Source organism: Suncus etruscus, chromosome 13 (genome assembly GCF_024139225.1).
Source record: "Suncus etruscus isolate mSunEtr1 chromosome 13, mSunEtr1.pri.cur, whole genome shotgun sequence".
NCBI classification, from domain to species: Eukaryota; Metazoa; Chordata; class Mammalia; order Eulipotyphla; family Soricidae; genus Suncus; species Suncus etruscus.
The window spans coordinates 24,831,847-24,858,479 of record NC_064860.1 but is presented as its reverse complement, the minus strand read 5'-3'; the positions used below and the strand labels follow the sequence as shown (position 1 = coordinate 24,858,479).

General features: G+C 47.1%; 1 protein-coding gene and 1 pseudogene across 2 annotated transcripts; one reads left to right on the top strand and one right to left on the bottom strand.

Annotated features, from left to right (window-relative positions):
• Positions 1 to 2,060: 2,060 nt before the first annotated feature.
• TRIM59 (tripartite motif containing 59) lies at positions 2,061 to 17,509 on the bottom strand. Of its 2 annotated transcripts, none has more exons than XM_049785919.1 (3): positions 17,411 to 17,509; positions 16,036 to 16,113; positions 2,061 to 3,805 (listed from the first exon to the last, which is right to left on the bottom strand). In XM_049785919.1, the coding sequence occupies exon 3, from the start codon at positions 3,800 to 3,802 to the stop codon at positions 2,585 to 2,587; it is 1,218 nt and encodes a 405-aa protein (XP_049641876.1). In that variant the 5' UTR covers positions 3,803 to 3,805; positions 16,036 to 16,113; positions 17,411 to 17,509; the 3' UTR covers positions 2,061 to 2,584. The 2 variants fall into 2 exon arrangements, with proteins under 2 accessions (XP_049641876.1, XP_049641875.1); XM_049785918.1 differs by having other exon boundaries at positions 17,371 to 17,501.
• On the top strand, positions 11,234 to 11,606 carry LOC126026242 (60S ribosomal protein L31-like; annotated as a pseudogene).
• Positions 17,510 to 26,633: the final 9,124 nt, after the last annotated feature.

The window sequence follows — 26,633 nt, the reverse complement described above, 5'->3', positions numbered from 1 at the left end:
AAGAAAATAAGGCTCCCTTCCTTACACCTATATTTGTTGCAGCGCCAGACTCTGGAGACAGCCAAGATGCCCTTCAACAGATGAATGGCTAAAGAAACTGGTGTACATATACACAATGGAATATTATGCAGCCATCAGAAGAGATTAAGTCATGAAATTTTCCTATACATGGATGTACATGGAATCTATAATGAAATAAGTCAGAGGGAGAGAGAAAAACACAGAAGTCTCATAAAAGATATTTTTGCAGTAATTCCCAGAGACAAAAACGAGGCTGGAGGGTCCAGCTCACTACATGATGCTCACCACAAAGAGTGATGAGTGTTAGAGCAATAACTACATTGAGAACTATTCTAACAATGTAAACAAGGGAAGTAGAAGCCTGTCTAAGAGTACAGGTGGGGGTGGAGTGGGATAGAGGGAGATTTGGGACATTGGTGATGGGAATGTTGCACTGGTGAAGGGTGGTGTTCTTTGCATGACTGAAACCCAACTGTAATCAAGCTGTTTAAATAAAGCTATAAAAAAATAAAAGGCATTGGTATGATAAAGAAAATTTATTGGCAAGCTATAGTACAGTGTCTAAGGCACTTCCCTTGAACACAAGCCCACCCAAGTTCAATCCTAAATATATGGTTCCCTGAGCCAAGTGATTCCTGTGTGCAGAGGCAGGAATAACCCGAGCACCCCATGTGGCCCAATAAACAAGATTAAAGTTATTGGTACTGGGGATGGTAGATATGGTACTTGTCTTGCATGTGGTCGACATTGGGTAAAAATAGTTAAAAATGATACATTCTAAATCTGATGATTACTACTATTAAATCATGGAGCCGGAGAGATAGCACAGCGGTAGGGTGTTTGCCTTAGACACAGAAGGACATTGGTTCAAATCCTGGCATCCTATATGGTCCCCTGAACCTGCCAGGAGCAATTTCTTTTTTTTTTTTTTTTTTTTTTTTTTTTTTGGTTTTTGGGCCACACCTGGCGGTGCTCAGGGGTTACTCCTGGCTGTTTGCTCAGAAATAGCTCCTGGCAGGCACAGGGGACCATATGGGACACCGGGATTCGAACCAACCACCTTTGGTCCTGGATCAGCCATTTGCAAGGCAAGCGCCGCTGTGCTGTGCTGTGCTGTCTCTCCGGGCCCCAGGAGCAATTTCTGATGTAGAGCCAGGAGTAACCCCTGAGCGCTGCTGGGTGTGACACAAAAACAAACAAAAATCATTATAAGGGATATGTTTGAGTTTTGTTTGTTTTTTGTTTTCATGTCACATCCTGCAGCACTCGGGTTACTCCTGGCTCTGTGCTCAGAAATTACTCCTGGCAGGCACGAGGGACCATATGGGATGCTGGGATTCAAACCACAGTCCTTCCTGGATCGGCTGCTTGCAAGGCAATTGCCCTACCGCTGTGCTGTCTCTCCAGCTTCATGTTTCAGTTTTTAATTCAAGAATTAGTATGGAACTGAAATCACTGTAAAGTTTGCATAAACCAAAAAATTACCTGTATTAGAAATTTCATTCCCTGAAATGTTATTTCCAAGATTATTATCTTTATTAGGAATAGAAACATTGCTAATAATAAACATTGGTAGGTACTCTTAAATCTCTAGAATACATTAACCTGGGTCGGAAATATCTGCTCAGAAACAAATTTAACGTGAATTACCCCCCCTCATCACTTGAGGCTTTTTTTGTGTGTGTCTGGTTTTTGGGTCACACCCGGAGTTACTCCTGGCTCCACGCTCAGAAATCACTCCTGGCAGGCTCAGGGGACCATATGGGATGCCGGGATTCAAACCACTGACCTTCTGCATGAAAGGCAAATGCCTTACCTCCCTTACCTCCATGCTATTTCTCCAGCCTCAAGGCTTTTTATCTTTTTTTTTTTTTTTTTTTTTTGGTTTTTTTGGGCCACACCCGTTTGACGCTCAGAGGTTACTCCTGGCTACGTGCTCAGAAATCACCCCTGGCTTGGGGGGACCATATGGGACGCCGGGGGATCGAACCGCGGTCCGTTCCTTGGCTAGCGCTTGTAAGGCTTACCTCTAGCGCCACCTTCCCGGCCCCAAGGCTTTTTATCTTAAAGTCCACCATCCTTATTCTGCCACTCAAAAGCTTCAAGCCATATGCAAAGAAAGGCATCAGAACTTTCAGAATTAAGTATATTCATATAAAACTGAAGAATGATAAAATATAATATTAGTACAAAACTTGAAGTCACATTGATACCAGTATATACTATTGCTTAGCTTAGCACAGGTTACATCACTGGCATCAATGTCTTTCTTTAAATGTCACATCAATGTCTTTAAATAGTCCAACTCAAGCCAATTAATTGGAATAATCAGCACTCAATACCTAGGTTTTAGTTTTTAGGCTGAAACAAAAGACGCCTCATTTCTGAAAAACTTTGACACATTTTTACCCAAGAAGATCCATAAAGCTTAACAGTTGCATATTTATATTTGTTGCCACTATAATAAGGTTTAGTTTGCTAATTATGCTAGCTGCCCCTATTTCTCAACTTAATCTTGGTTGCACAGAATAAATCTATTCAAACTTAGTCAGGTTTTAAATTCTCAACAAAAAACTGGCTTCCATATGAATTCCTTCATTAAATATAAAATGTGACACAGGATATTCTTTAAATTATGCAGGCTGTTCGATACAATTTGGTAAACAGATGAAGAGACTTTAGAGAAATACAGTGAAGTGATTTCATTTAAAAAGGTTATTATGTGCTGGTTAAAAAAGAGGACTGATAACAGTATCACTGAAATCACTGTGACAATAACAATATTTAGAATCTTAAAAAGTTCAGCTTCTCTGTCATTGTCTTTCTTCTCTATCGGGGGACAAGGCTTCCTCTTTGAAGAAATCTTCATTTCGGGAACGAGCAGTTGCTTGATTTGCTTAATTTCTGTTCTGCTCCAATCCTCCTTCAATACCTGGATAGCTCGTGGGTGGATGTGGACAGGCAAGATTTGGGGCAGGGGTTTCTGCTTCAGCATCTGGACCCGCTGGCGAACATCATCCACTTTCTCAAGAAACTCCAGGGGATTTTCTTCCTGTAAAGATGTTGCCAGGGCGATTAATTCAAGCTGCTGCTCTTGCAACTCTTTCATTCTTTCGATTTGGGGCGTATAGAGCTGACAGATCCTTTTACTGACATCACAAAGGGCAGTTAGGAACAGCTTTTTTTTCTGTTCCAATACATCACTAAGCTCCTTGAAGTACTGAAGAACGACTTCCTTATCCCCTTGGACCATCCTCTCCGAATTCAATTTCTGTTCTTCAAGCTTCTGAATCAGATGGCTGAGGTCTGTCCAGTGAGCATCACTCAACTGCTGGAGCAATTTCTGCGGTGTTTCCTTCTCCTTGAGGTAGGCGCTGTTGAGGTCATCTATTGGGTGGCCCTTATGCTGGCCCATGGTAAGGCAATGCCCACAGACCAGCTTCTTATCCAGCAGACAGTAAACATTTAATGGCTGCATGTAGTGTTCAGGGCAGGTGGCAATTTCCGGGTGATCTTCTTGCTGGTACTTTTCGATAATACCCCTTAATGCAAAATTAACCGGTAAAGAGTCTATGCCCGAGGGAGCGACCTCGTTCATGCTTCTGCAGCTAGGGCACTTGAGCGGGATCCGCAAAGGCCTCCATATGTAAAAGTTACTTGATGCCTGAAGAATGCTTTCTAAGCAAGCCTTACAGAATGTGTGAGAACATGGTAGTACACGAGGGTCTTCAAAGATACTGTAACAAATGGGGCATGTTAACTCATCCTCAAAATTGTGCATTTCCTGTCAAGAAGAAAGAAAACAATTATGTCTAACAAAAATGTACCTGCTGGGGCCGGTGAGGTGGCGCTAGAGGTAAGGTGTCTGCCTTGCAAGCACTAGCCAAGGAAGGACCGTGGTTCGATTCCCTGGCGTCCATATGGTCCCCCCAAGCCAGGGGCGACTTCTGAGCGCTTAGCCAGGAGTAACCCCTGAGCATCAAACGGGTGTGGCCCGAAAAAAAAAATGCAATTTAGATCACCAGAATCCCATTTGGTCCCCTGAGCTATGCTATCTCTCTGGCTATGCTGTGCTGTCTCTCAGGCCTTCACGTTCATCTCTAAACTAATTTTTTGGAATTACACCTGGCTCTGCACTCAGGAATTACTCCTGGCAGTACCTGGGGACCACAGGGATGCCAGAAATCAAACCCAGGTCAATTTCATGCAAGGTAAGAACCCTGTTAAATGTTCTATCTCTTCAGACTCTTTAAGCTAAGTATTAAGAGATCTACTTTAAAAAAAAAAAACTTGTGGGGTTTTTTAATGTAGCTTTTTAGAAATATAACCATGGGGGCTGGAGAGATAGCAAAGTGGTAGGGTGTTTGCCTTGCAACTGAGCGACCCAGAACCAACAGTGGTTCGAAGCCCGGCATCCCATATGGTCCCCCAAGCCTGCCAAGAATAAATTTTGAGCAGAGAGCCAGGAGTAACACCCCCCAGTGCCAATGGGTGTGGCCCAAATACCAAAAAAAAAAAAAAAAGAAGAAATACAACCATGAATTTAATTATTAAATAGCAGACCATCTTTTGTTTTGTTTTGTTTTGGGGCCACACTCGGTGACGCTCAGGAGTTACTCCTGGCTATGCGTTCAGGGCATAGCTCTGGCTTGTGGGACCATATGGGTCAGCCACGTGCAAGGCAAACGCCCTACCACTCTGGGTCCCCCAGACCATTTTTTCAAGTGCTCTGCTAAAGTTAGCTTTATTATAATTCTCTATAACTGTGGAAGGTAGAAGGAAGTTTGTTTTTGTTCTTGTTTTGGGGCCACACCCATAATAGTCAGTGGTTACTCCTGGCTCTTCACTAAGAAATCACTCCAGGCAGAGGCTGTAGCAATAACACAGTGGGTAGGACATTTGCCTTATATGTGACCTACCTGGGTTCAATCTCCAAATACCAATATAGTCCCTGAGCCTGCCAGGGGTAATTTCTTTTATTTTTTAGTTTTTGGGTCACACCCAGCAGCACTCAGGTTACTCCTGTCTCTACGCTCAGAAATTGCTCCTGGCAGGCTGGGATTTGAACCGCCATCCTTCTGCATGCAAGGCAAATGTCTTAACCTCCATGCTATCTCTCTGGCCCCTATCACCAGGGTTAATTTCTGAGCACAGAGCCAGGAGTAACTCTTTTTTTTTTTTTTTTTTTTTTTTTGTGGTTTTTGGGTCACACCCGGCAGTGCTCAGAGATTATTCCTGGCTCCAGGCTCAGAAATTGTTCCTGGCAGGCACGGGGGACCATATGGGACGCCGGGATTCGAAGCGATGACCTCCTGCATGAAAGGCAAACGCCTTACCTCCATGCTATCTCTCCGGCCCCAGGAGTAACTCTTGAGAACTGCCAGGTGAGGCAGCAAAACAACAAATATAAAAAGGCACTCAGGCAGTGCTCAGGGGACTATATGGGACGCCAGGGATTAAACCTGGGCCAGCAGCATGCAAAGAAAGTGCCTTACCCTTACCCACCGTACTATCTTTCCAGCCCTTTATTCTAGTCTTTTTTTGTTTGTTTATTTTTGGGCCACACCCAGCGTTACTCAGGGGTTACTCCTGGCTGTCTGCTCAGAAATAGCTCCTGGCAGGCACGGGGGACCATATGGGACACCGGGATTCGAACCAACTACCTTTGGTCCTGGATCAGCTGCTTCCGGGACCCCTTTATTCTAGTCTTAACTTGAATCCCACAATTAATCTGGAATTAAAAGTCTTACAACAATGTTCTATACATTAAAATGTATCTAAGCCCAGGATTCAACATTGATAAGCTTTCTCTCAGAACTGATTGGATAAAGGCAGTTTCCATTATCAGATTTGTTTCCATGTTCAGTGACTCTAGTTAGGAAAAGTTGTAACAGCACCAGAAAAGATTCCATCTAACAGTATCCAAACATAAGACAGGATGTGTCATACATTAAGGGTAAATTGTGAAGCATGCAGGAAATGAAGCAGGCAGGCAAGACTTCAGATGACGACATTCACTGCAAATGGCGTCAAATAAATGCAGATGAGAAACAGCACTACCTCACAACTACTTTAGCAAGCTCTCTGGGCTCACCCAAAAGTCATCCAAGAAAAACATTCTTTTCAGGGTCAGAGAGAAAGCACAGTGGTAGGGTATTTGCCTTGCACGCGGCCAAGTGATTCCCAGCATCCCATATGGTCCCCCGAGCTTGTCAGGAGCAATTTCTGAGAAAAGAGCCAGGAAAAAAAAATTTCTCGAAGTATTTATTTCAGTGACATCGGAATTCATCAGAAAAAACTACACTCAAACCATCAGCAAGATTTGAGGAGCACACACACATGTCTAGCTTGTGTATAATAATACAGCTATTAAATATCTTAGTATCAGTCAGTTCAAAACAATCAAAATCAAGAGGGGAAAACATTAAAACCTAGAAAGCATTCTTTTGTTTGTTTGTTTTTGGGCCACACCTGGTGATACTCAGGGGTTACTCCTGTCTATGCGTTCAGAAACTGCCTCTGGGTTGGGGGACTATATGGGACGCCGGGGGAGATTGAACCAACCTAGGTTAGTGGTGGTCCATCCTAGGTTAGCGCTGGCAAGGCAAATGCCTTACCGCTTGCACCACCCTTCAGCCCTAGAAAGCATTTTTTATAAGAACTTTTTTTTGGAGGCCAGAGAGATAGCATGGAGGTAAGATGTTTGCCTTGCATGCAGAAGAATGGTGGTTCAAATCCCGGCATCCCATATGATCCCCTGAGCCTGCCAGGAGTGATTTCTGAGCTCACAGCCAGGAGTAACCCCTGAGCGCTGCTGGGTGTGACCCAGAAACCAAAAAAAAAAAAAAAAAGAACTTTTTTTTGGGGGGGCCACACCCGGCAGCACTCCAGGGTTACACCTGGCTCTGTGCTCAGAAATCACTCCTGGCTGGCAAGGGGGACCATATGGGATGCCGGGATTCGAACCACCATCGGTCCTGGGTTGGCTGCTTGCAATGCAAACGCCCTATTGCTGTGCTATCTTTCCAGACCCCAGGAAAAAGAAAAAAAGAAAAAAAGCTCAGTGCTTTTTAGAAATAAGGGACAACACTGACAAAATGTCACCTCCTGAGCCTATAGAAAATAGAAGGATGGGGCCAGAGAAATAGCATGGAGATAAGGCGTTTGCCTTGCATGCGGAAGGTTGGTGGTTCGAATCCTGGCATCCCATATGGTCCCCGGTGCCTGCCAGAAGCGATTTCTGAACGTAGAATCTGGAGTAACCCCTGAACACTGCCAGGTTTTTGTCAAAAACAAAAAAAAAGGAAAGAGAGAGAAGGAAGGGAGGGAGGGAGGGAGGGAGGGAGGGAGAGAGAGAGAGAGAGAGAGAGAGAGAGAGAGAGAGAGAGAGAGAGAGAGAGAGAGAGAGAGAGAGAGAGAGAGAAAGAAAGAAAGAAAGAAAGAAAGAAAGAAAGAAAGAAAGAAAGAAAGAAAGAAAGAAAGAAAGAAAGAAAGAAAGAAAGAAAGAAAGAAAGAAAGAAAGAAAGAAAGAAAGAAAAGAAAGAAGAAAGAAAGAAAAAAAAGCAAAGAAAATGGAAGGAAACACCAACATCTATCAAGTTACTTCCACTGTGAAATTTTGTAACTAAAATTTAATCAGACACTAGTGACAAGACGACTACCTAGCTGCTTTTTCAAAACCAGATCCTATGTAACAAATGTTTCCACCAAACTGACCAAATAACTTTCTAACTAGTTGGATGGATACCTGAAGGGGAAAAAAAGTTGTTACTTAAACTGTAAAATTTTGTAACTAAAATTTAATCAGATCCTGGGGCCGGCGAGGTGGCGCTAGAGGTAAGGTGTCTGCCTTACAAGCGCTAGCCAAGGAAAGGACCACGGTTCGATCCCCCGGTGTCCCATATGGTCCCCCCAAGCCAGGGGCAATTTCTGAGCGCGTAGCCAGGAGTAACCCCTGAGCATCTAACGGGTGTGGCCCGAAAAAAAAAAAATTTAATCAGATCCTAGTTACAAAACTACCACCTAGCTGCTTTTCAAAACCAGATCCTATGTAACAAATGCTTCCACCAAACTGAACAAATAACTTTCTAACAAGTGGGATGGATACCGGGGGGGGGGGGGGTGGGGGGGGGGGGGGGGGGGGGGGGGGGGAGTTATCTGAGAAACTAGTTTTACATAAAAATATCCATAACCAACCTAAACCTTTGAAAAAGGAAGCAAAAAATTTTTTTCTGAACCAATTTAGTTTTGTAAGGTAAGTATCTCAAATTTAGTTAGCTGTATGTATATAGCCATACTGAAAGGGTCGTAGAGATAGCACAGCAGGTAGGGTGTTTACCTTGCACTCGGCTGACCTAGGTTCAATCCCCAGCATCCCATATGATATCCTGAACCCACCAAGAGTCCTGAGCCAGGAGTAACACCTGAGCACTGCCTGTGTGTGGCCAAACCCCCCACCCCCAAAAAAGTACCACAAAGAAAAATAAAACCAAAATGGTCCCCAAGTTCTCTAAGAAATGGTAATTTACAGTGTGAAGTGATAGTACAACAGGGCAGGGCGTTTAACCATGCACATGGCAGACCTGAGTTTGGTCCTGGGCATTTCATATGAAGCACCACCAAGAATGACTCCTGAGTGAACAGGCAGGACTGAGCCCTAATCATCACTACATGTGGCCAAAAAGAGAAGTAATTTCCAAAAAGGGCAGCACCCCAAGTTCTCTACATTGTGGCAGGCAGTCCTTGCCCCTCCACATCAAGAGATGAAATCTGATGGGCCGGAGATAGCATGGAGGTAAGGTGTTTGCCTTTCATGCAGAAGGACAGTGGTTCAAATCCAGGCATCCCATATGGTCCCCCGAGCCTGCCAGGAGTGATTTTTGAACCCTGCCGGCTGTGACCCAAAAGCCAAAAAAAAAAAAAAAAATTAAAAAGCAGGCAGGAGGTGGAACCAACACACCTCCGCCCTTTAAAAAAAAAAGGGAGGGCTTTCCCCTCTCCCATCCTCTCCCCTCTCCCCTCTCTCCTCTCTCCTCTTCTCTCTCCCCTCTCCTCTCCTCCCTCCTTTCCCCTCTCTCGTCTCCTTTCCTCTCTCCCCTCTCTCCTCTTCTCTCCTCTTCTCTCTCCCTTCTCCTCTCCCCACTCCCATCCTCTCCCCCTCCCCTTTTCTCTCCCCTCTCCCCTCCCCTCTCCCCTCTCTCCTCTCCCCTCTCCTTTCTCCCATGCTCTCTCCTCTCCCCACCTCTCCCCTCTCCTCTTCCCTTCTTCCATTCTCTCTCCTCTCCCCTTTCCTCTCTCCTCTCCCCTCTCCTCTTCCCTCTTTCCCTCTCTACTCTCCCCTTTCCCCTCCCCTCTCCCCCCTCTCCTATCCTCTCTCCTTTCCCCTTCTCTCCCCTTCCCCCTCCTCTCTCCTCTCTCCTCTCCCCTTCCCCTTCTCCATCCTCTTTCTTTCTTCCATCCTCTCCCCTCTCGCCTCTCTTCTCTCTCCTCTCCTTCTCTCCTCTCCCCCACCCCTCTCTCTCTTCTCCTTTCTCCCCTCTCCCATCCTCTCCCCCTCTCCCTTCTCCTCTTCTCCTCTCTCCAAAAAAAAAAAAAAAAGGGAGGGAGCAGAGAGATAGCACAGCGGCATTTGCCTTGCAAGCAGTTGACCCAGAACCTAAGGTGGTTGGTTCGAATCCTGGTGTCCCATATGGTCCCCCGTGCCTGCCAGGAGCTATTTCTGAGCAGATATCCAGGAGTAACCCCTGAGCGCTGCTGGGTATGACCCAAATACCAAAAAGAGAGAGAGAGAGAGAGAGAGAGAGAGAGAGAGAGAGAGAGAGAGAGAGAGAGAGAGAGAGAGAGAGAGAGAGAGAGAGAGAGAGAGAGAGATGAAATCTGTTCACCCCTCACCTCCAAAACCTGGGGAGTCCATATGTAGCTGCCCTCACCAGTCAGAAAGTACCAGGCTACTATGGCAGTTCTGGGCTAATTAATTATTAGACTTCTACCAGGAAAAGCAAAAAGATAAGCCACTTTCTTTCCGTTGTAAGATTTTTGCTATCCTAGGGGCCGGAGAGATAGCATGGAGGTAAGGCATTTGCCCTTCATGCAGGAGGTCATCGGTTCGAATCCCAGCGCCCCATATGGTCCCCCGTGCCTGCCAGGAGCAATTTCTGAGCCTAGAGCCAGGAATAACCTCTGAGCACTGCCGGGTGTGACCCAAAAACCACAAAAACAAAAACAAAAACAAGATTTTTGCTATCCTAGTTTGGCAAAGATAAGATTAATCTGCTACCCTAATCCAGAGCAGAAAGGAAGAAACAAGAGATGGACAAACAGAGCCAGAGAGATAGCATGGAGGTAAGACATTTGCCTTGCATGCAGAAGGTCCGTGGTTCGAATCCCAGCATCCCATATGGTCCGCTGAGCGAGTGAGAGAGAGAGAGAGAGAGAGAGAGAGAGAGAGAGAGAGAGAGAGAGAGAGAGAGGGAGGGAGGGAGAGAGAGAGAGGGAGACAAACATTAAAAAACAAAAACAGCAATAAAAAAAAGAAAAGAGGGACAAACATTAAAAAACAAAAACAGCGGGCCGGGCGGTGGCGCTAAAGGTAAGGTGCCTGCCTTGCCTGCGCTAACCTTGGACGGACCGCGGTTCGATCCCCCGGTGTCCCATATGGTCCCCCAAGCCAGGAGCAACTTCTGAGCACATAGCCAGGAGTAACCCCTGAGCGTTACTGGGTGTGGCCCAAAAAACCAAAAAAAAAAAAAAAACAAAAACAGCAATAAAAAAAAAAGAAAAAAAGAAAAACAGCAATAGGGCCAGAGAGACAGCATGGAGGTAAGGTGTTTGCCTTTCATGCTGAAGGATGTTGGTTTGAATCCCGGCATCCCATATGGTCCCCTGAACCTGCCATAGAACCAGGAGTAACCCCTGAGCGCTGCTAGGTGTGACCCAACAAACAAACAAACAAACAAAAACAAAAAAGAAGAAAAACAGCAATAAGGGGCCGGAGCAATAATGCAGCCAAAGGGTGACTCCTTAGTGCCTTTCATGTGGCTGATCCAGGACGGACCTGGGTTTGATCCCTGGCGTCCTATATGGTCCCCAAGCCAGGAGCGATTTCTGAGCGCATAGCCAGAAGTAGCCCTGAGCATCACAGGTCACTGGGTGTACTGGGTGTAGCCCCCCAAAAAAACAAACAAACAAACAAAAAGCCTTCCCTTCCCTGGGCCCCGGCAGGATGGCTCCCGCGAAGAAGGGCGGCGAGAAGAAGGGCCAATCGGCCATCAACGAGGTGGTGACCCGAGAATATACCATCAACATCCACAAGTGCATCCACAGAGTAGGTTTCAAGAAGCGTGCACCTCGGACACTCAAAGAGATCCGGAAGTTTGCCATGAAAGAGATGGGCACCCCAAATGTGCACACTGACACAGGCTCAACAAAGCTGTATGGGCCAAAGGAATAAGGAATGTCTCATACCAAATCCAAGAATGTTTATCCAGAAATGAAGATGAAGATTCACCAAACAGACTATATACTTTGGTGACTTTTGTGCCTCTCACCACTTTCAAAAATCTACAGTCAATGTGGATGAGAACTAAACCGGTGTCATAATAAAATTATAAAAATCACACAAAAGAGAAAGAAAAAGCGGGGCCGGAAAGATAGCATGGAGGAAAAGTGTTTGCCTTTCATGCAGAAGGACAGTGGTTCGAATCCCGGCATCCCATATGGTCCCCCGAGCCTGCCAGGAGCGATTTCTGATCGTGGAGCCAGGAGTAACCCCTTGAACGCTGCCAGGTGTGACCCAAAAACAAAACAAAACAAACAAAAAAAACCCACAAAAAAAAAGAAAGAAAATAGCAATAAGCTAAATGCAGAACAAGACACATTTATAGGAGCATCCCAAACTAGTAAACAATAATATTTTACAATGTACAAGAAATGAATTCTCATGGGCAGAGCACACTGTAGGGGAGCACTGACCTGGATTTGAACCTCTGGCACCGCATATGATGATCTGAGTATAGACAGGGGTAACCCCTTAGTGCAGAGCCTGGATTAAGCCCTGAGAATTGCGTGGTGTGGCCTCAAAACCAATGCAATAAAATAAAGAAATTAGGGGGCCGGGTGGTGGCGCTCGAGGTAAGGTGCCTGCCTTACCTGCGCTAGCCTAGGAGACGGACCGCGGTTCGATCCCCCGGCGTCCCATATGGTCCCCCAAGCCAGGAGCGACTTCTGAGCGCATAGCCAGGAGTAACCCCTGAGCGTCACCGGGTGTGGCCCAAAAACCAAAAAAAAAAAAAAAAAAAAAAAAAAAAAAAGAAATTAATCATTTTGTCAGTTAAAAGATCAAGAATTTGGGGCTGGAGAGATAGCATGGAGGTAGGGCGTTTGCTTTTCATGCAGAAGGATGGTGGTTCAAATCCTGGCATCCCCTATGGTCTCCTGAGCCTGCCAGGAGCGATTTCTGAGCATAGAGCCAGGAGTAACACCTGAGTGCTGCAGGGTGTGACCCAAAAAACAAACAAAAAAATGTGTAAACTGGAAACTGCTGAGAAAGGAGGAGGGGCTAAAAAGCTCAGATGTATTTTCTCCAACACTTTAACAAGCACAGCACACTTCTTCCAATAGTCAAGAAACCAGAGTCCTGGAGCCGGGAGATACTCAATGGGCTGAAAACACAAGCTTTGCATGTGGGAGGCCCAAGTTTAATTCCAGCAGCACAGAGTTTATCCAAACACCTTCCAGAACATCCCCATCCAGAACACAGAGATGAAAGTACTCCCCCACACCAGCACCACCATAAATAAAAATAATTTTGTTTTTGGGTCAGAGGCACTCGGATTACTTCCTGGCTCTGTGCTGAAAAATTACTTCTGGGGGGCCGGCGTGATGGCGCTAGAGGTAAGGTGTCTGCCTTGCCAGTGCTAGGCTAGGATGGACCGCGGTTCCATCCCCCGGTGTCCCATATGGTCCCCCAAGCCAGGAGCGACTCTGAGCACATAGCCAGGAGTAACCCCTGAGCGTCACCAGGTGTGGCCCAAAACCAAAAAAAAAAAAATTACTTCTGGATGGGGCCAGAGAGATATCATGGAGATAAGGTGTTTGCCTTTCATGCAGAAGGACAGTGGCTCGAATCCTGGCATCCCATATGGTCCCCTGTGCCTGCCAGGGGCGATTTCTGAGCATAGAGCCAGGAGAAACCCCTTAGTGCTGCCGGGTGTGACCCAAAACCCAAAAAAAAAAAAAAAAAATTTACTTCTGGCAGGCTCAGGAGACCATATGGAATAGTAGAGATGAAACCCAGGTTGGCTGTTTGCAAGGCAAAGGCCCAATCCTCTGTGCTCACTCCAGTCTTAATAAATTTTTAAGAAACAGTTCTGGGGCCGGAAGATAGTACAACAAGTAGAATATCTGTCTTGCATGTGGCCAATCCAGTTCATCCCCAGCATTCCAAGAACAAAGGATTTTTTTTTTTTTTTTGGTTTTTGGTTTTTGGGCCACATCCGGCGGTGCTCAGGGGTCACTCCTGGCTGTCTGCTCAGAAATCCAACAGTATTTTTATTACCCCTTTAGGTCAATCCCCAGCATTCCATATGATTCCCTCAGTCAGGAATAATTCCTGACATAGTAGGAGTAACCCTTGAACACTCTGAGATGTTCATCCACACCTCAAAAAAATTGCCCTACCTGATGTGCTAATACACCACCACCACCACATTTTTTAAGTTAAAAAGTTTTAAATAGGGGTCAGAGAGATAGCACAGTTATAGGGCGTATGCCTTTCATGCAGCCAATTCAGGACAGAATAAATAAATGGTGGTTCAAATCCCGGCATCCTGTATGGTCCCCCATGCTTGCCAGGAGCAATTTCTCGGCACAAAGCCAGGAGTAAACCCTGAGCGCCACCAGTTGTGACCCAAAAACAAACAAACAAAAAAAGTTATAAGTAGAGGGGCTAGAAAGATAGTACAGCAAGTAGGGCACTTTCTTTGCCAAAAAAAAAAAAATGTTGTAATGCTTGTGCCTATTTTCTAGAGTCAAATTTTATTTTTTGGCAAGGTAGGCCATACCTGGCAATGTTCAGAACTTACTCCTGAATCTGCACTCAAAATCATGCCTGGTGGGACTTAGGGAAACATATGGGGTTCTGGGGATTGAACTTGAACCAAATACATGTAAGACAAGAACCCTACCCTCTGTCCAGTCTGGTCACCTGAAGTTATATTTGTTTGTCCTTTACCAAGCAAAACAATGTAAATAAAAGCCATTTGCATGCATAAAATGTTCTTTTCCTCTAGTGAATACTAAAAGCCCAGAGGAAAACTGGTAACTAAGTTCAGTATTCCTATTTCTGATAGATCTTAAAAAACATGAATATTGAGGCCAGAATGATGGTGCAATGATAAGGCGTGTGCCTTGCACTTGGCTGATCCAGGGTGGACGGCAGGCGGTTTGATCCCCAGGCATCCCATATGGTCCCTCAAACCAGGAGCAATTTCTGAGTGCACAACCAGGAGTAACCCCTGAGCATCACTGGGTGTGGCCCAAAAACAAAAAACAAAGAAAGAAAAAGAAAAGAAAATTTTTTTTTTTTTTTTTCAGAAAGAAATCTGAAGGTCAGGCATCTACTTTTAAACAATTATACAAACTTCTTGGGTTTAAGTGTCAAAACCTTACACATCTGGATCTCTACACTCAAGACTCAGGTGGTCCTTTCTTCCCAAGGAGAACCTATAACTGATGACTGCACGCAGACAGCCCCCGGGGGGACTCAGTCATGAGCAGCACTGAAACATCATTCCTGTTTGCCTGCATACATTACTCTTTACATTTTCATTCACTAGAACATTATTGCCTTTCATCTCAAAATAGGAATGCCTATAAAACATGCATTATTTTTACAATGTCTGGAAAGAAATTATGTTCACCACATTACAGAGTTTGGTGACTTGCTCCTGGACTGGCCGTGGGAGTCAGCTCTAAGTCTGGGAAAACTGGGGGAGCTACTTACCGCCCATGCTGGGTTCATTTATTTGTGAGCTTCCATTGGGAAAGCATGCATACTGTATGCAGTCCACAAGTTTGTAAGCATCCATTGATTAAAAAAACACTATGCAGTTTAAGACTAATTTTTTGGTTTGTTTTGTTTTGTTGGTTTTTGGGTCACATCGGCAGCGCTCATAGGTTATTCCTGGCTCTGTGCTCAGAAATCGCTCCTGGCAGACTCAGGGGACCATATGGGATGCGGGGAATCCAACCACCATCGGGCCTGGGTCTAAGACTAAGACTTAATAATTTTGGAAACATCAAGTTTGTGCCATCTTACCTTACCAAATAAAGTGAGATTTAAAATAAAAATTTAAAGCTCAGGACCTATAATGAAAATATAAATTACAATGAAAATAAAAAATTTCTTTTAGGCGGCCGGAAAGATAGCACAGCAGTAGGGCATTTGCCTTGCACGTGGCTGATCCAAGACAGACCTGGGTTCGACCCCCGGTATCCCATATGGTCCCCACTCCCCCAGCCTGCCAGGAGCGACTGATTTCTGAGCGCAGGGTCAGGAGTAACTCCTAAGCTCGCCAGGTGTTGCCCAAGTCAAAATTAATAATAATAATAATAATAACAACAACAACAACAACAACAACAAATCTTATTTTAAAAAATTCCCAAACTGGAACCGATTGATAGCACGGAAGCCAGTGTCCTTGCCTCTTGCACATGCAGATAGACCAAAGTTAGAGCCTCCAACCGCCAAGAGATACTGAGCACAGAAGCAGGAGTAAACCTTGAACAACACAGGGTGTGGCCTCACCCCCCCCCCCCCCCCCCCCCGCAAAAAAAGAATTAAAATCCATCAGAGGTCTTTCCTATTCTTTTTGTTTTGAGTCACTCCTGGCAGGCTCAGGGGACTATATGGGACGCCGGGATTCGAACCACTGACCTTACGCATGAGAGGCCAACACCTTACCTCCATGCTATCTCTCCAGCCCCTTTCCTATTATTTTGTCTCTCCGAGCTTACCTAGTGTAGTTGAGCTCCTGCTTTGAGGGCAGAACACACTCGACCTTCGCCAACTTTTCCAGATTTCTTTTTCTTATTCTGAAACGAAATGGCTATTTCAGACTCCCATCCACGGGGACACAAGACGGGGGGGTCTCCGGTTTGAAGGAAGCTGGGCACTGGTGACGTGGACGCGAACCCGTAGGCAGTATCTTAGGGACCTGAAGGCCTGGACGGTTGGAACTTTCACGTCGAACCAAAAGGATCGTCACAATGGGCCTGTGTCCCGGCGTCCCGGGTCAGGCCGGGCAGCGAGGCCGGTCCCCGCCGGCTGTCTGTCTGTGCCTGCTGTCGGGAAACCCTCCCTAGGCTGCTGCCCTGGGTGGCTCTGGATCCCCCAAACCCCCAGACTCGGGGCACACCCGCTCCCCCCCAACCGGCACTGTAGGCAGGAACTTCCATGTAGGACAAGACACGCAGGACCCGAGTGCAAGCGCGCCAACCAGCTCTCCACCTACATACAAGCACAGACAGATGGATGACGGACGGACAGACAGTCAGAGAGACGAATAGATAGGCGGGCAGACAGGTGGACAGACATATGGACAGATGGACAGACAGATGGACAGGCAGACAGATGAACGGATGGACAGACAGATGGACAGGCAGACAGATGGACGGATGGACAGAGATGGATGGGCGGATGGACAGGCAGGCAGGCAGGCAGATGGACAGGCAGACAGATGGACGGATGGACAGACAGAGATGGATGGACGGATGGACAGGCAGGCAGGCAGGCAGACAGATGGACAGGCAGACAGATGGACAGGCAGACAGATGGACAGGCAGACAGATGGACAGATGGACAGGCAGGCAGGCAGATGGACAGGCAGACAGATGGACGGATGGACAGACAGAGATGGATGGACGGATGGACAGGCAGGCAGGCAGACAGATGGACGGATGGACAGGCAGGCAGGCAGGCAGATGGACAGGCAGACAGATGGACGGATGGACAGACAGAGATGGATGGACGGATGGACAGGCAGGCAGGCAGATAGATGGACAGGCAGACAGATGGACAGGCAGACAGATGGACGGATGGACAGGCAGAGATGGATGGATGGACAGACAAGCAGGCAAGCAGACAGGCAGACAGATGGACGGACAGACAGATAGGCAGACAGACGGACGGATGGACAGACAGACGGACAGGTAGATAGGCAGACAGGCGGACGGACAGGCAAACAGATGGAAGGATGGAAAGACAGACAGGCAGACAGACAAATAGGCAGGCAGGCAGATGGACAGGAGGACAGACGGACGGACGGACAGACGGACGGACACTCTAAACACCTCGCCACTAGCCCGAGCCCCCCGGCGAGCCCCGCGTTACCTTCTTTCCCGGAGAGAGCCACTCCCCGCAGCCTGGCCGCACCCCTCGGTCCGGGCCCCAACTAACTAAGCCCGCTCCGCACCCAGCAGCCCGACCTACCCACGCGGAGCCGCTCGGCCACGCCCTTCCGCCCCTCCGCCCCTCCCTCCCGGAGCTGGGGCGGGGCCTCGCGGCGCTCAGCGCGCACGCGCCGTCCGCGGCAACATTCAACGCGCCGCGAGAGCCAATGGCTGTGAGCGCGGGAGACGCAGTTTGAAAGTCAACAGCCGTCGTCCGGGTGAGGGGCGGAATGTGTGGGCGTGGTCTGTGCCTATGTGGGCGTGGTTGGTTTATGACCCCGCCCCGCGGGCTCCGCTGGTTCCGGGTCCGCGAGTTTTTAAAATCTACTGCCTGAGGCTGCAGAGATGGCGCAGCGGAAGGGCGTTTACCTTGCAAGCTGCCCATCCAGGAAACACGGTGGTTCGAATCCCGGCATCCCATATGGTTCCCCCGAGCCTGCCAGGAGTAATTTTTCTTTTTTATTGTATACAATTTATAGCATAAAATACACCTATTTCAAGTAAAAAGTGTATACCTTAATCTCTTCTTAAGTTTTCATTCCATTATTATAGGTTTCCAATTTGATACATATAAATCATATTTTGATTATAAGTAAGTATTCTTGTTGTCTATAAATGGTAGGTCTTGTGAGGATCTACCTAAGTAAATAAATATAAATTTGATCCTATATACTTCCTGTATTCTAAGTGGAAAATATAGCTGCCACTAACAGCAGGTGGCTTTTTTTAATGTAAATTATAAGGTAATAAGTAATAAGGTAAATGTAATATACTATGTATTTGGAATTCGTAAACACATTTTTCTCTTTTTTTTCTCTTGATTTTATATATATATATATACATATATATACATATATATATACATATATATATATATATAAACCTTCACCAGTGCAACATTCCCATCACCAATATCCCAACTGTCCCTCCTCCCCACCCCACACTGGCCTGTACTCTAGATAGGTTTTCTACTTCCCTCATTCAGTCACATTTTGTCAGGAGTGATTTCTGAGTACAGAGCAAGGAGTAGCCCCTGAGCGCAGCCAGGTGTGACCCCACCCCCAAAAAAATCAAAAACAAAAACAAAAAACCTATTTCCTGGGACCTGGGGCAGTTTATTTCTAGGAGCTGGCAGGGACGCTGCAGCCCAGATCCAGCCCCAGGATCCCCATGCCCGCGTCCTTGAGCCCTGGGCACGGAACTTTGGATCCTGATGTCTGGAGCTGAGATTGTCTTGGCACAGGGTTCCCCATGTCTCCTTTGCAGGGTCCTTCGATCTCTCAGTCCTGGTTCTAAGGGATCTGAGTCTCATGAGAGCCACGGTGTGGAGTGCAGCAGGTTGGGACCTGGGGTCCTTTGGGACACCCTGTTCCCTTGACTGTCAAAACCTCCCTCTGCTCCCCAAATCTTCATCTCCTCCACCTCCCAAGTTCTAGTCCTCCTCCTGACATCCCAGAAAAGCTAACAGTTGAATTGTCCTTTCTGGAGACACTTTTATAGAGGGTGGGCCAGGTCACATCTGGAGCTATTCCTGACTCAGGAATCCAGGAATTAATACTGGGGATCAAAGTGGGGTGGTGGGATGCCAGACAATGTTCTGTGCGTGACAATAGCTTGTGCCTTCTGCACTGTCTACCGGGCCCTTCCTGAAAAACTTGATCCAGTTTATCCAAGGCAATGTGCTTTACTAAAGTCATTTCCATGATGCAGGGAAGGAGAGCATTGGCAGAGCTTAAACACCATCCTGTTATCTTTCATCTCACCCAGCTCATCAGAACACAGACACAAGGGGCCTAGACTTCAAAGCTTCACAGAATGGCTGGTGCCAGGGACCAGGACAGCGATCAGGGACACCTAGCTAGAAGCAGTTCCCAGAGATCCTGTCCTTATCCCTGGGGAAAGCCAGATAAGTGCTAGCCCTGGACCTTCTGGGGTTCCCAGACTCTGAGATTTGGAAGAGAAGGAACTGAGATGAAAAACTTAATTTTCAGAGGAGAAACCTGATGTCTTCTTTTTATTTATTTATTTTGGATATTTGGACAGGGGTTATTCCTGGCTCTGCACTCAGAAATCATCGCTCTTGGCTGGCTTGGGGGACTATATGGGATGCTAGGGATCCAACCTAGGTCTGTCTCAGGTCAGCAATATGCAAGGCAAACGCCCTATCACTGTGCTAGCCTAAAACCTAATGTCTGAAACTGAGTGGAGGCCCACATGTGCTACATGATAAATGAATAAACCATTAATTTTTTTTATTATTATTATTTTTTTTTTTGTTTTTGGGCCACACCCGGCGTTGCTCAGGGGTTTCTCCTGGCTGTCTGCTCAGAAATAGCTCCTGGCAGGCACGGGGGACCATATGGGACACCGGGATTCGAACCAACCACCTTTGGTCCTGGATCGGCCTCTGTGCTATCTCTCCGGGCCCTAAACCATTTATTTTTATTTTGGGGATTGTGGGCCAACCCAGCTGTACTCAGGGCTTACTCCTGGCTCTGTGCATAGGGATCATTCCTGATGGGTTTAGGGAACCATATAGTGTGCTGGGGATTAAACCCACGTCAGCTGCATGCAAGGGAAGCACCAGACTACAGTACTATCACTACAGCAAAAATTGTCTAAACCATTTTTTTTTGACTTTTGGGTCACACCCGGCAGCACTCAGGGGCTACTCCTGGCTCTACGCTCAGAAATCTCCCTTGCAGGCTTGGAGGACCATATAGGATGCCGGAATTCGAACCACCTTCCTTCCGTATGCAAGGCAAATGACTTACCTCCATGCTATCTTTCCGGCCCTATCATTTGATTCCTTTTGTTCATTTCTCTTACACACGCGCCTCTGAATAATCACCAATATGTTCTCTGTATCTTGGAGCTTGAACTTGGTTTAGTTCAGACTGCAAATAAAGGAGATCATGTGGTATTTGTCCTTTGGGAGTGTTTCCAAGGGTCTCAGGAAAATGGGGAGCCTTCCAGGTGACTCTTGGCCAAGTAGGCCTTGAATTTCATAGTAGGGTCCAAGGATGTAGCTCTTCTCAAGTTCAGCAGCAGCAGGAACCCCTTTGGCCCCTCTAGGGCTGCTAGGGGTGAAGCTCAGGGACCATATTTGGTATTGGGAATCAAAGCAGGATTAGTTATGTGCAAGCAAACCCTCTCTCCAGTTGAGGTATTTCCCCTTGTGCTTGAGTTACTCTCAAAGCTACTTCATTCATCAAGGCCTAAAAGAGTACAAAATACTTTGCTTATGTTGCCAGTAAGAGGCCACACCAAGTGCTTGGCCTGAACAGTGATTGCAGACAACAGAATGAAAATCCATGGGCCAGGGGCCGGAGAGATAGCATGGAGGTAAGGCGTTTGCCTTTCATGCAGGAGGTCATCCGTTCGAATCCCGGTGTCCCAAATGGTCCCCGTGCCTGCCAGGAGCAATTTCTGAGCCTGGAGCCAGGAATAACCCCTGAGCACTGCCGGGTGTGACCCAAAAACCACAAAAAAAAAAAAAAAAAAGAAAGAAAATCCATGGGCCAGAGCGATAGCACAGTGGTAAGGCATTTGCCTTGCACGCAGCCAACACAAAACGAACCCCGGTTCGAATCCCTGCATTCCTTATGGTCCCTGAGCCTGCCAGGAGCAACTTCTGAGCACAGAGCCAGAAGTAACCCCTGAACGCCACTGGGTGTGACCCAAAAACAAACAAATAGATAAATAAATAAAAATAATTAAGATCAGTGCCAGTGTTGGTGTATGTTTTCCATAGGCAATGCCATTCCACCCACAGCTGTTGACTGGAGCAAGAACAAAGTGAGGGGGCCGGGCGGTGGCGCTGGAGGTAAGGTGCCTGCCTTGCCTGCGCTAGCCTAGGACGGACCGCGGTTCTATCCCCCGGCGTCCCATATGGTCCCCCAAGAAGCCAGGAGCAACTTCTGAGCGCATAGCCAGGAGTAACCCCTGAGCGTCACAGGGTGTGGCCCAAAAACCAAAAAAAAAAAAAAAAAAAAAAAAAAAAAAAGAACAAAGTGTGGGGCCGGAGAGATAGCATGGAGGTAAGGCGTTTGCCTTTCATGCAGAAGGTCATCGGTTCGAATCCCGGCGTCCCATATGGTCCCCTGTGCCTGCCAGGAGCAATTTCTGAGCATGGAGCCAGGAGTAACCCCTGAGCACTGCCGGGTGTGACCCAAAAACCACAACAAAAAAAAAAAAAAAAAAAAAAAAAGAACAAAGTGAGGAAAGCTGTGAAGAGATCCAGAAACTGAAATTTGAAGGGCCAGTATCTGATATGGAGAAACTTGGATTTCAATAAAGACCAGACACAAATTTCCCTTTAGTTCTTCTCATGATTATGTTGGCCAAAGCAAAATGTGTATTTTTTTGCCATGACAGAAAAAGAGGACACGTCAATGTAGGAGTGAATGGAGGATGGTGTGAAGGATTCACTCATTACACAGTGTAAATGCTGAGTCTTCGAGGACTCACATCAAAGCCAAACAACCAGAACATGTTTGGAAACTAGATAAGCTGATTGTGGAGAGGAAACTCACTTGCCAGAGAAAATCCTCATCATGGTGGTGAGCTCCGAGGAGTACATTCAAGGATTTGAGAGTGAACCTGGAAGTTCTTCTATTTATTTATTTACTTACTTATTTTTTATTTAGGGCCATACTCCTGGCTCTGCTCAGGAATTATTCCTGGTAGCCTCAAAGAACCCTGTAGGATACCAGGGATTGAACCAAGGTTGGCTGCTTACAAGACAGCTCTACCATCTGTCCTATTATTTCTTCAGCCCATGTTTGAAAGTTGGGTGTTTTGTTTTTTAGATTTTTGGGCCACACCCGGAGACGGTGGTCAGGAGTTACTCCTAGCTCTGTGCTCAGAAATTGCTCCTGGCAAGCTTGGGGGTCTATATGGGATGCTGGGAATCACATCCGAGTCCATCCCGGGTCAGCCGCTTGCAAGGCAAATGTCTACTCTATGTTATTGTCCCGTGCTATTGCTCCATACCCATGTTTGGAGGTTTTAAAAGAGGGGCTCAGCTATTTCCAGGAAGGTCTTGAGGTGGAGCCTGCAGCTTTTCGAGGCTTTTGTGGAGTGGTGAGGGACCAAACCATCTGTGTCATCAATGTTGTACTTGTCCTTGCCAGCTACCTTTCTAGAAAAGACTGTCATCTATAAAGGGTACTGGGTAGGATAACTGTCTTCCTTGGGCAAGACCGAGGCTACAGATTCAAACTCTGTTTCTGGCATAGTCCAAACCCCACGGCCTTCAGACACATCCCTGAATTGTCTTCTGTCCTTCTGAACTGCTCTGCCAGCACACGGTATTTTGGAGACTTGCACTCCTCTCAAGATTCTGCCTGTTGGGCCGGAGCGATGGCGCAGTGGTGGAGTGTTTGCCTTGCATGCGGCTGACCCAAGATGAACTACAGTTCAATCCCCAGTGTCCCATACGCAAGGAGCAAGTCCCCAAGCCAGGAGCAATTTCTGAGCGCATAGCCAGGAGTAACCCCTGAGCATCACCGGGTGTGCCCCAAACACACACACCCCAAATCTGCCTGCTGCTACAAATGCTCCCACATCCTCCTTTTATTGGAGATCTTTTTCCCAATAGAGTGAGGTGTCGTCCCTCCCAACACCACATCCTTTGATCCAACCCAGGAGCCCAGGAGTTATAGAAGCTTTCAAGACCAACTGTTTGCTGCTGTAACTGCAGAAGACGCAGTGAACATTGACGCAGGCTCTGAGAATTGCAACACCATCAGCTCAACAGGAGCTGGGTAGGGCTGTACCAAGGGGCTTGTGAGTGGCTCTAGACAGTCTGTGCTTCAAAGGCTGGGCCCATCCTACTGACATCACCAGTGTGATGTGGAGCTAGGAGTCACAAAACTCAGGGTGGGAAAGAGTGGCATGGAGAAGCAGCCAGGGGTACTTTGTGGAAAGGGGGCTCCTGATATGTTGGGCACTGGTCACACAAGCATGGCAGAAAATGAAGCAGAATGAAGTTAAAAGGCACTGCAAAGGGAGTTCACAGGCCAGGGTTTAGCAACAACGTTGGAGATTCAGTAAGATGCTAAAGGCTGATGCCAAAGACCAGACACCGTTACTGGAGAGGAGATGAAGAGGGTTAAGTGCCCTAGTGGGATCCAGGCTTCCTGGCAGTGGTCAGCCATTACTCCTGGCTCTGTGCTCAGGGATCACTCCTGGGAGGGGACCCACTGTTGTGTTGCAGATCAAACCTGTGTCTTCCCTTTGTGCTCCCTCCATGTTTCATGTCGTTTTTTTGTTTGTTTTTTGTTTTTGGGCCACACCTGTTTGACACTCAGGGGTTACTCCTGGCTATGCGCTCAGAAATTGCTCCTGGTGGGGCCGGGCGGTGGCGCTGGAGGTAAGGTGCCTGCCTTACCTGCGCTAGCCTAGGAGACGGACCGCGGTTCGATCCCCCGGCGTCCCATATGGTCCCCCAAGCCAGGAGCAACTTCTGAGCGCATAGCCAGGAGTAACCCCTGAGCGTCACCGGGTGTGGCCCAAAAACCAAAAAAAAAAAAAAAAAAAGAAATTGCTCCTGGCTTGGGGGGACCATATGGGACGCCGGGGGATCGAACCGCAGTCTGTCCTACGCTAGCGCTTGCAAGGCAGACACCTTACCTCTAGCGCCACCTTCCCGGCCCCGTTTCATGTCTTTTTTTTTTTTTTTTTTTTTTTTTGGTTTTTGGGCCACACCCAGTAACGCTCAGGGGTTACTCCTGGCTATGTGCTCAGAAGTTGCTCCTGGCTTGGGGGACCGTTTCATGTCTTTTGATGCCTGCCCTGTCCTAGGAGAGAGGTAACAGCTCACGGGGCGTTGGCCTATCACATCTGCCATATTGAGAAGGATCAGATGTAATGCTCACATGAAGGGGAGAACACTGCAACTGCCACATGTCAAAGGAAGGGAAAGTACAGGATTTAAGCAGGAGAGAAATAGAATGCCTGTCTTGAATACAGGCAAGGGTTGGGAAGGAGGGAGGGGAGGCACTGGTGGTAGGAATGTTACACTGGAGAAGGGTTGTGTTCTGTTTATGACTGAAACCCAACTAAACTACAATCATGTTTGTAATCATTGTGCTTAAATATTCTATTTAAAAAAGGAGGGGGAGGGCCCGGAGAGATAGCGCAGCGGTGCTAGCCTTGTAAGCAGTCGATCCAGGACCTAAGGTGGTTGGTTCGAATCCCGGTGTCCCATATGGTCCCCCGTGCCTGCCAGGAGCTATTTCTGAGCAGACAGCCAGGAGTAACCCCTAAGCAACGCCGGGTGTGGCCCAAAAACCAAAAAAAAAAAAAAAAAAAAAAAAAAGGAGGGGGAACATTTAGAAGCGTCATTCCTTCCCCAGTAACCTGAACCCTGCTGGATCCAGCTCTGCCTAGAGAAGAGGAGCTTGTGCTTCTAAGGAGACTAAAAACTCTAAGGCTGGTCTTGTCACCACTGAAACTCTGGTCAGCAATTCCAAGAAGTTTGGGGACTTTGTGTTATTGAAGAGTGATCAACAAGTGTAGGAGTCTGGGAGAGGGAGGTCCCCCTTGAGTCCATCTAAAAGGGACTGAAATAAAGTTGCCCTGTAGTTGATTTATTCTTGCTGGAAAGATCTGCTTCATTGTGTTGTAAACAAAGGTCTTAGTCTCTACCACCTGCGAGTGAACAATGGCAGGTATTATAGCTCTCATACAAAAGAAGTCTGTGCTGAGCACAATGTTGGCAGCTGTGATGCCTTTGACCGGCTGCCATCTTCCCTCTCTGCATTCATCCAACATCTCTGCCCCTGGCCCTCTAATGGGAGCAAAGTCCAATCTCTGCACTTTCCTAACATCAACAGCTTCTAGTGCGCCTCGGATGTGGCTCAGGGTAGAGCACTTGCTTTATAAATGCGTGAGATCCTGGGTTCAATCCCTGCACTGCAAAAAATACTAAATGAGGGGCCGGAGCGACAGTGCAGTGGGTTTGCATTGCACACGGCTGATCCAGGACGAACCTTATATTCACCAAATCAGGAGCGACTTCTGAGTGCCATAGCCAGGAGTAATCTCTGGGCATCACGGGGTGTGGCCCCAAAACCAAAAAAGCTTCTGACTACCCTAGGTACACCAGGGCCAAGGTATATGGCTATGATTTTGAAAAGGATTACTACAATGTTTCTTCCTTCATGGCAATTGTGGTATACAGTGTTTTTTACCCCACATCTTGGCTAGCAACCCCAAATGGGTGGAGAGTTTAAAGATAGTGCAGTGAGGGCTGGACTGACAGATTGTAACTTTTTTTGTTTTGTTTTGTTTTTTGGGTCACACCCAGCAGCGCTCAGGGGTTACTCCTGGCTCCATGCTCAGAAATTGCTCCTGACAGGCTCGGCAGACCATATATATGGGATGCTGGGATTCAAACCACCGTCCTTCTGCATGCAAGGCAAACACCTTACCTCCATAAATCTCTCCAGCCCCATGAGTAACTCTAGAGCATTGAGTCAGGAATTGCCCATGAGAACCACAGGTATGGACTGAACTTTTCCCCTTCATTTATTGCAATTGTTTTGGGCGTGTATTCAAATTCACTCTAAGTGTTTTTGTGGCAGTTCCTTTGGTGTTAGAGATCACAACTGGTGGCACCTGGCAGGTCTGGGTCTCATGCAATTAAGGCCCGTGCTCTGGCACTTGGGGCAGAGCCCAAACCCTGCTGCAGCATCTTTGCATTTGAAGACAGTAGACACAATCAGAATCTTCTTCAGGGGGCCAGAATGATAGCACAGTGGCAGGGCTTTTGCCTTGCACATGGACAACCCAGGACGTATCTGGTTCAATCCCTGGCATCCCATATGGTCCCCGAGCCTGCCAGGATCAATTTCTGAGTGCAGAGTCAGGAGTAACCTCTGAGCAATGCTCGGGGTGACTCAATAAAAACAAAAACAAAGAATCTTCTTTATCAGTGATTGGGTAAATGTGGTACATCCATATCATAAACACTAAATTAAAAAAAAATACAGTAAGCTGGGCCCGGAGAGATAGTACAGCGGCGTTTGCCTTGCAAGCAGCCGATCCAGGACCAAAGGTGGTTGGTTTGAATCCCGGTGTCCCATATGGTCCCCCGTGCCTGCCAGGAGCTATTTCTGAGCAGACAGCCAGGAGTAACCCCAGAGCATCACCAGGTG